The 9612-nt window shown below is 39.2% G+C and overlaps 1 protein-coding gene across 2 annotated transcripts in view; it reads right to left on the minus strand.

The window, feature by feature from the left end:
• LOC136867154 (trypsin-1) overlaps window positions 1-8447 on the minus strand; it is a 533185-nt gene extending 524738 nt beyond the window's left edge. For both annotated transcript variants that reach the window (XM_067144269.2, XM_067144270.2), the window contains exon 1: window positions 8313-8447. In XM_067144269.2, the coding sequence (XP_067000370.1) occupies window positions 8313-8348 (36 nt within the window). In that variant the 5' untranslated portion in view covers window positions 8349-8447. The remainder of the gene's footprint in view (window positions 1-8312) is intronic.
• Between the last annotated feature and the right edge of the window lie 1165 nt (window positions 8448-9612).

The raw sequence follows: 9612 nt of genomic DNA on the forward strand, positions 1-9612 counted from the left end.
AGTACATTTTCGGTCTTTGTGCAGAATTATACCAAACTTCTGGACATTTACATACAAAAATAGCGAAATATACGTGCCCTCCTTCTAAACGTATGTTGTTAGGAGACTTAATATGAACAGTAAATTGATTTTCTGTTACTTAACTGCACCAGAACACCGTCCTCTTTTATCACGCATTTAGTCCTGTATTCATGCTTTTTGAGCTTTCTTTTTTACTGGAGAGAAGCATCACACGTATACTGTAGTATCTGAGGATATTTACATGTAAGAATTTTAAACCTTTTCTATATCCACACAGTTTCAAAAGTCCCCAATTTACATTGATGAGTACAGAGGAGTAAGCTTTTTGCCAAACAGCTGCGATTTCAACATGCTCCGCTCGCTGCAGTGATTCTCTCGTAGACGGTGGCGCCAATGTTACCTCTAATGTATCATTTACTAACTCTATGGTCCGCATCGCTGTAACACTGGTCAGCAACAGTTACATCGCGGAGGCGTTGGAGCCTGCTGCTTTCCCCTATCTTTGGGCCAGCTTGGGGTCCTGGACCAACAGTACAACGCGCAACCGCGTGTGGCACACACCATCTATCGGTTCCAGGAACACCAGCATGTTACATTCCTTCCTTGGCCTGCACATTCACGGGATCTCTCGCCCATCGAAAACATGTGCTCCATAGTGGGACGACGTCTGGCCTATCATAAGATACCTGCGGCCTAAGCGGATTAATTTTGAACACGTATTAAAGCAGCGTGGCGGACATGCAAAGTATTTTCCTCTCAACGCCGTGTCGTGAAGCAGTGGTTATTGCCGCCCGTGTGTCCCCACAGTACTGATATCCTCATGTTTACGTCGTACCGAGGTGCAAGAGAAATCATGTCACCTGTGTATTATGGATATGCTGTTCAATAAATTTGTTTTTGATGGCTCACGTCCTTCGTGGTGTTGCAGCTTTAATGGCCTGCAGTGAACGACCTATATAGGAAATGGTTCATTCACTCACTGTACAAAGAGAATTCTGCGGCGTACATTGCCTTTATGGTACGTTAAAACATGCAGTTTCACTAATTCAAGAGTTTATATTAAAATGTACTGAACTAAACTGTATTTATCTCGCCGTGACTGTTATAGACAAGAATTAGGGAAATCGATAACATGGTAGTGTTTTAATACAGACATTCTATCATCAGTCAGTCACTACTGATCTGCATTTAGGGAAGTTGCCCAGGTGGCAGATTCCCTATCTGTTGTTTTCCTAGCCTTTTTTTAAATGATTGCAAAGAAACTGGAAATTTATTGAACATCTCCCTTGGTAATTCCTATCTCCCCTTCCTTTAAACGAATATTTCCTCCAATTTATCCTTTTGAATTTCAACTTTACCTTCATATGGCATCTAAGCTATTGAGATAGGCCTGCATTAGATCTCACTTGCTTTTCATCAAGACTACCATGGTTCAAATCCTGGCTAACATTCGAGGAATTTGTGAATGGAAAAATCACAACGTTATGATTTGAATTGCACATAAAACGGGGGTTATGTGGCTATGGTAATGATATTAGCAGTCACGTTAACCCTTTGAAGCATGCATTTTGAATTAAGAATATAACATTTATTTCTTAGCAAAAACAGGACCTCTAGTACATAAAAGAACGCCATACACATTCAAATTTTGAAAAACTAGATCAATGAGGTCTGAAAATTGGCGTTTTTAAAGTGAAACCACTATGCTGTACAATAATTTATCACACGTCAGATTATAACGCTATCACCCTTGTTATGCATTAGATTTTGCGCATTTTATTTACCCATATTCTAACAATAGTGGTTGTTGTTCCTATTATGTAATCTTGTTAGCCTACTTAGTTATTAGTGTTTTGTTGGGAATAATGAGATCCAACGACATAAATCAGCCTTATCAACCAAAACAATTCCAGCTGTCTAAGCACTGCTGCCAAAAATGAAACAGGAAACATATGATAATTTCTTCAAAGCTGTTAAATCAACCTACCAGGTTGGAACGCTGTGACACTTAGTTTGGACTTCGCAATCGCTATGGAACAATCAGCTAAAACGCTATTTCCCGAAGGTGAGATTTCTGATTATAAGTTCTATTTTAATCACCCAGCCACAGCAATTGAAGAGCTAACAGACAAGAGAGACAGCGTACCCAGTCATGAAATCCAAGCAATATGAACGAGGATGTCGTCACGGTGATCATATGGAACTCTATGATCTGCAGTTCATCTGACTGAACAGCAGTCATCTTGATAAGCCAAAGCCCTAATGGCCTATATACGCTGCAGCCCCCAGTCGAATGTGGTGCTACTTCCTCATACTTGTGGCAAGCTCCTTGTATAAAATGTGAACTCTTTATGACATTGGAAATGGAATCTTTTGCAACTTCAGATTAATTCGAAAAACCCCCGCCGTTCAGTTCCCGTGGGAATTTCCGGCCACTAAGTATTCCTGCACCCTTTCTGTCTAGGGGCTGCCTGCATCCAAACGTGCAGCTTTCTAAGCCTTCTAGTATTTGAATATATTCTGTTCAAATTTTGATACCGAGCTCGATAGCTGCAGTCGCTTAAGTGCGGCCAGTATCCAGTATTCGGTAGATAGTAGGTTCGGACCCCACTGTCGGCAGCCCTGAAAATGGTTTTCCGTGGTTTCCCATTTTCACACCAGACAAATGCTGGGGCTGTACCTTAATTAAGGCCACGGCCGCTTCCTTCCCACTCCCAGCCCTTCCCTGTCCCATCGTCGCCATAAGACCTATCTGTGTCGGCGCGGCGTAAAGCGATTTGAAAAAAAAAATGATAAAGAATTCGTCTTTCCATATATGGGTAGCATATAGGAGGCTCTGGCGCAAGGTCACGTAAGATTTCTTTGGCAATTGGACTACGTCTATAATTTTCTCACTTTTGTATGATAGACGATATTTTTTTTCGAAATAATTAGGTCCAAATGTTAAAATATTTTGAGTGGAATTAAAATCGGTCGATTAGATGTCAAAATGCAAAAAGTCAAATTTCATCTTTTTTTCTCCCAAAAGCAGTCCTTCGATAAATATGAATTGAACTTGCAAGTAAGACAGCTACAAGTTAATGTTGAATATATATCGTTCCAAAAGGCAAGAAACTATACATCTAACGATACGTGTACCATTTATGTTGGTTAATCCTATCAAAGGTTATTAAGTTGCAAAGTTGACTGACATGTATATACATCAGTATATTTTTGCAGATGTCTGTTTTTTGTGAACCTTGGCGCAGTACATGGAACGTTAACACTAAAGGAATTGAGTAGTACTTCACTCTTCAAGGCTACTGAATTACTAACAATCCGTTAAATATTCTTGGGATATCGTAAAATATTTCATAGCAAAGGAGAGGCGTAAACGTTTCTTCATTGTATCTTCCTTCACTTAAAACAGAACTGAATTTAATAGCATTTGTATCAGGGAAAATATTATATAGTGTATATTACTTACTTTATAACTTTTAACTTTTATTTCTATAGACACGATGAATTCTTCATTTAAACATTTACGGCTATGAACTAAGTACACAGCCTCCCATATTTTTGGGAACCTCTCATACATTACACATATCCATCGTGAAAGGTTATTTTGAGCTGTCCAGGTAGGTTTTCCAAAAAACGAAGTCATTTACTCAAATAAAATGCACCGAGCTCGATAGCTGCAGTCGCTTAAGTGCGGCCAGTATCCAGCAATCGGGAGATAGTGGGTTCGAGCCCCACTGTCGGCAGCCCTGATGATGGTTTTCCGTGGTTTCCCACTTTAAAACACCAGGCAAATGTCGGGGCTGTACCTTAATTAAGGCCGCGGCCGCGTCCTTCCACTTCCTAGGCCTTTCCTATCCCATCGTCGCCATAAGACTTATCTGTGTCGGTGCGACGTAAAGCAAATAGCAAATAAACTGCTTCAGATTGAAAGGTTTCCTTCGAAGGAAATCTTAAATAATCGAAAGTGCTAATACGATGCAGCATGGCTATTGAAATTTAGTGATTTAATCGATCCCCTCAGAGCAGTTTTGATCACATAAATCACAAAAGAACAGTCAATCAATCAATCAATCAATCAATCAATCAATCAATCAATCAATCAATCAATCAATCAATCAATCAATCAATCAATCAATCAATCAATCAATCAATCAATCAATCAATCAATCAATCAATCAATCAATACTGATATGCATTTAGGGCAGTCTCCCAGGTGGCAGTTTCCTATCTGTTGTTTTCCTATCCTTTTCTTAAATGATTTCAGTGAAGTTGGAAATTTATTGAACATCTCCTTTAGTAAGGATTTTTTTTGCTAGTTGCTTTATGTCGCACCGACACAGATAGGTCTTATGGTGACGGTGGGAGAGGAAAGGCCTCCTAGGAATGGGAAGGAAGCGGCCGTGGCCTTAATTAAGGTACAGCCCCAGCATTTGCCTGGTGTGAAATTGGGAAACCACGGAAAACGATTTTCAGGGCTGCCGACAGTGGGGTTCGAACACACTATCCCCCGGATGCGAGCTCACAGTTGTGCGCTCCTAACCACACGGCCAGCTCGCCTGGTCCTTGGTAAGTTATTCCAATCCTTAACTCCCCTTCCTATAAATTATATTTGCCCCAGTTTGTCCTCTTGAATTCCAACTTTATCTTCATATATTGATCTTTCCTCAAACTTATTCGTCTACTATCATTCCACGCCATCTCTTCGCTGACAGTTCGGAACATAGCACTCAGTCCAGCAGCTCCTCTTCTTTCTCTCAAGTCTTCCCAGCCCAAACTTTGCAACATTTTTGTAACGCTACTTTTCGTAAATCACCCAGAACAAATCGAACTGCTTTTCTTTGGATTATTTCCAGTTTTTGAATCAAGTAATCCTGGTGATGGTCCCATACACTGGAATCATATTATAGTTGGGGTCTTACCAGAGACTTATATGCCCTCTCCTTTACATCCTTACTACAACCCCTAAACACCCTCATAACCATGTGCAGAGATCTGTACCCATTATTTACAATCCCATTTATGTGATTACCCCAATGAAGATTTTTCGTTATATTCACACCTAGATACTTACAATGATCCCCATAAAGGAACTTTCACCCCATCAACGCAGTAATTAAAACTGAGAGGACTTTTCATGTTGCAGTTGCTCACAGTCTTGTAACTTATTTATTACTCTATACAGAATAAAATCATCCGCAAAAAACTTACCTTTGATTCTACTTCTTTACTCATATCATTTACATATATAAGAAAACATAAAGGTCCAATAATACTGCCTTGAGAAATTCCCCTCTTAATTATTACAGAGTCAGATAAAGCTTCGCCTACTCTAATTCTCTGAGGTCTATTTTGTAGAGATATAGCAACCCATTCAGTCACACTTTTGTCTAGTCCAATTACACTCATTTTTACCAGTAGTCTCCCGTGATCCATCCTATCAAATGATTTAGATAGGTCAATCGCGATACAGTCCATTTGACCTCCTGAATCCAAGATATCTTGGAATCCTACAAGATCCTACAGTTAGTATAAAGCATGGACTCCAGAATTCCAGCAGCCCAGTCTTATATTTCATTTTTACGATCATTTTAATGTGTTGTGTTGTCCAGAAATCATCTTACAAAGGTTTTCAGACATGATGGTAATTTTATATGTATCGTATCGTATCGTAATCTGTTTACCGTCCAGGGTCGGTTTTTCCCTCGGACTCGGCGAGGGATCCCACCTCTACCGCTTCAAGGGCACTGTCCTGGAGCGTGAGACATTGGGTCGGGGGATACAACTGGGGAGGATGATCAGTACATCGCCCAGGCGGCCTCACCTGCTATGCTGAACAGGGGCCTGGGTGGGGGATGGGAAGATTGGAAGGGATGGACAAGGAAGAGGAAAGGAAGCGGCCGTGGCCTTAAGTTAGGTACCATCCCGGCATTTGCCTGGAAGATAAGTGAGAAACCACAGAAAACCATTTCCAGGATGGCTGTGGTATGAATCGAACCCACCTCTACTCAGTTGACCTCCCGAGGCTGAGTGGACCCCGTTCCAGCCCTCGTACCACTTTTCAAATTTCGCGGCAGAGCCGGGAATCGAACCCGGGTGGCAGCTAATCACACTAACCACTACACCACAGAGGCGGACTATTTTATATGCAACTAAGTATTATTCGAATATTTCATAGAAATTATCTGTGATAATTTCCCTCTTAATTGTTATGTAATCTCAATGTAGTTGTGTATTGGTGGTGACTGTCGTTTTAAGAGGACAGCAAGTAGATTAGTGAAAGGTACGAATCAGTTTAATTTAATACATTTACTTTCTGTAAGAAAAATTTAAAGTTGACTGTATACAGATAAAGACGCATGCGGCAATTGTTTTATTCTATTTTTATACACGTCTCAAATGGTCTGCTCTTTAAATGCAGATATATAACATATACCTACTTGACAACAGTTTGTATATTGACATGTAAATTCCAATCAAATAAGGTAGTTGAATAGTACTTGATCATTCTTTTACAAGCATGGAGATCACTATAAATATAGTATTAAAGTATTTACTTATGCCGCTGGTGATTATGGACCTTCTTTTGCATGGATGGAAATACTTAAATTACAGGAGTGCAAAACGTTCACGCCGCAGAATTTGCATACATTAATTTTATCTAATAACATAACAAAACTGAATTGTATGGAAATATATTAAAAAGCAGTGAAGTTAGGTTTAGTTATAACAATGGTTGGGAATTCTTCGTTTAGGTTGTCATAGTAAGAATGTACTCTATCATATCGTAAATTGCGCACCGTTTGAAGTACGTAGAGAAGGCTAAAGTGTATAGTAGGCCATACATTCTTTAGGGGAATGGAAATGCTATGATGTATTACATCGAATGCTTCATTTTCTATTCCTTATATAGGTCTCTTTAAAAGAAGCTGTAAAACATTATGTACAAAATTTAATAAAATTATTGAAATATCTTCCTTTATATTACAGCAGTGAAAATTGTTACATTATAATGTGTTATGTACTCTTTGTATGTGAACAGGAAATAATCACTAACTTCGCGATTGAGGTACATTTTTAAGGCTATGATGTAATATGGTAGGTCATGGAGTGTGTGGTAAATCAACTTTATTTCATAGTGTCCAGAAAATACTTTTTTTTTTAGCTACTTGTTCGGGGCGTCGAACCTTGTGGATCTTTTGCCACCACTGGCACCATATGATATGAGCCTGCGTGTAAATTGGAATATCAGAAGTGTAGAGTGTTGTATGTGAAGAAAGGAACATTAAGGACGACACAAACACTCAGTCCCCAGGCCAGGGATATTAATTATTATAATTAAGAACCCCTGACCCGGCCGGGAATCGAGCCCGTGGCCGCCGGGTGACAGGCGGACGCGTTGCCTCCTACACCGCGGGGCCGGACTCAGAAAAGTTACTTTTCAAACTCAAAACAGTTAAAAAGTTTTATTGTCGATAGTAGATATAGGAATGGATAGCCAGTAGAGTATTAATACAGCAGTGCTTCAATTGAAGAACATTTTTTTTTTACATTTATTGTGTTTTTATTTTTTATTTAAGGACATAAGCGTTATTTAACAGGAATATTTTGTATATTGATAATTCACTAGTAAGTTTTAAATCAGTGAGATATTTAGATATTTGAGATTTCCATTACAAGCAGGTGATCGCTCTATATGCAAATTAGCAAATAATAGGTATGCTCTTTAAAGTTAACCTAAAAGAATTGAGTTGTACTAGACGCTTCAAGGCAAATGAATTACTAACAATTCGTTAAATATTCTTGGAATATCGTAAAATGTGCTTATAGCGGTGTTCACACAAAGAAGAGGTGGAACTCAAAAAAATCGTTTGAGTTAAAATCGTCCATAAATGTTTCATTGTATGACACTTGTTACATTGTGTGCCATTTGATTACGGCAAGAATGTGAAAGGTCAATCGTTCACTGGCTATAGCAGTTAACGCTGCGGAATGTTTGACCTTTGATAAAACGAACAGAAAGGCTTGCCACGTAGTTCCAGAATTTCTATAAGACTAGCACGAATATGGAACAGTAGGGATTATGCTGTACTAAAATTAAAACATTGCATTTCATTCGAATGGCATAATTATTAATAGATTCATGTCGTATTTAAAATCATCGTACTTTTAGAGTAACAAAACATAAAGATGTCTTTTCAACAAGAAGTGCGCTGCAACATTTTTAGACATAAGTTGTATTTGATTTTAAATCGAATGCAAACCCACCTGGTATCACCCCTTCGTATACTTACGGTGATTAGAAGAAACGTCCTAATCACGGAGCACATATTTCTTGGATCGCGTCGAGCAGACGATGATCAGCAAATGGAAACCTGGATCGTACTGTACCTGTCCCCTGCGCCTTCGATTAACTGCAGTCATTATGTATTGTATTCACGGCGCGAGCATAAACTGATATTACGACTGGTGTACGAGTAGATAAACGCCAATACAATGCGACGAAGTCACATTGGTGACAATACGTCAGAGCTTCGTCTTCTGATAAGTACTTTAATTTGTTTATCATATTCTTACCGTACCAATTTTCGTGAACACTATTCAGTGCATCATGGAGCGGAACGCAGATAGTACTATGCGTAATTCAACTTGACTTACGTAGTTAGATTAATCAAGTGATATAGCTAGAGTGTTTGGTTTCACCTGTCATCCTCTGACTGCGTACGTAAAATTATCTAACTGTGGACTTGGATCGTACAAATTAGTAATTCTGAACGCATATCAGCAAGGAAACTCAGAAAGACAGAAATACTTTCTGTTGTTATTTTGGTTTGTGTAATATTCTGTTTTATATCTTTTATCTTTTAGCTTATGGCTCTTAGTGCCGGAAGTGCCTGAGTTCATGTTCGGCTCGCCAGTTCTGTTGCTGCTTTTCCCGGTACACTCCATGGGAGTCTATGGGTGTAGGTGTAAAAGTCTGGACTAAGAATATAAAAGAATAAGCCGTGACCTTGAGAGAGGTAGCATCCCGGCATTTGTTTAGAGTTGGAAAGGGAAACCACGGGGAACTATTTCGAGGATGGCCGACAGGTGACACTACCCCACCTGTCCCTCGAGTACAGAGCTAGCAACCATAACTAGCCTTGACGCAGTGAACTGAGCTAACCTGTTCGGTATACTTCTGATGCTTTACTGCAATCGTCTATTACAGGCATACAGCTATTTGTAGGCATAAGCTAGATAAATATTTGCGTAAAAAATATGGGGCTTTTTAAAAACAAACCTATAGGATATTTCTTGTCTCCAAAACTTGGTACAGCCATCTTCGATACAGCGTGCACACTTCTTAATAAAACAAAATTATTGACTGACCATTATTAAGTCCCCGAGTACAAGCACGGCCGTAAGGAAGGAACACATCATCATGGCGACTTCTTGAGTAGTTAACACAAGGAGGTTTATTTGCACTATGTCAAATAAATTGTGCAATTGTATGATTATAATGTTTGCTACAAATCACTCTAAAAGCTGATTGTCATTTTTGTAACATAAAATAACTACTCAGGTTTATTGGAAAAGTGTCTGGTGGTCAAA

Source organism: Anabrus simplex, chromosome 3 (assembly GCF_040414725.1).
Source record: "Anabrus simplex isolate iqAnaSimp1 chromosome 3, ASM4041472v1, whole genome shotgun sequence".
NCBI lineage: Eukaryota > Metazoa > Arthropoda > Insecta > Orthoptera > Tettigoniidae > Anabrus > Anabrus simplex.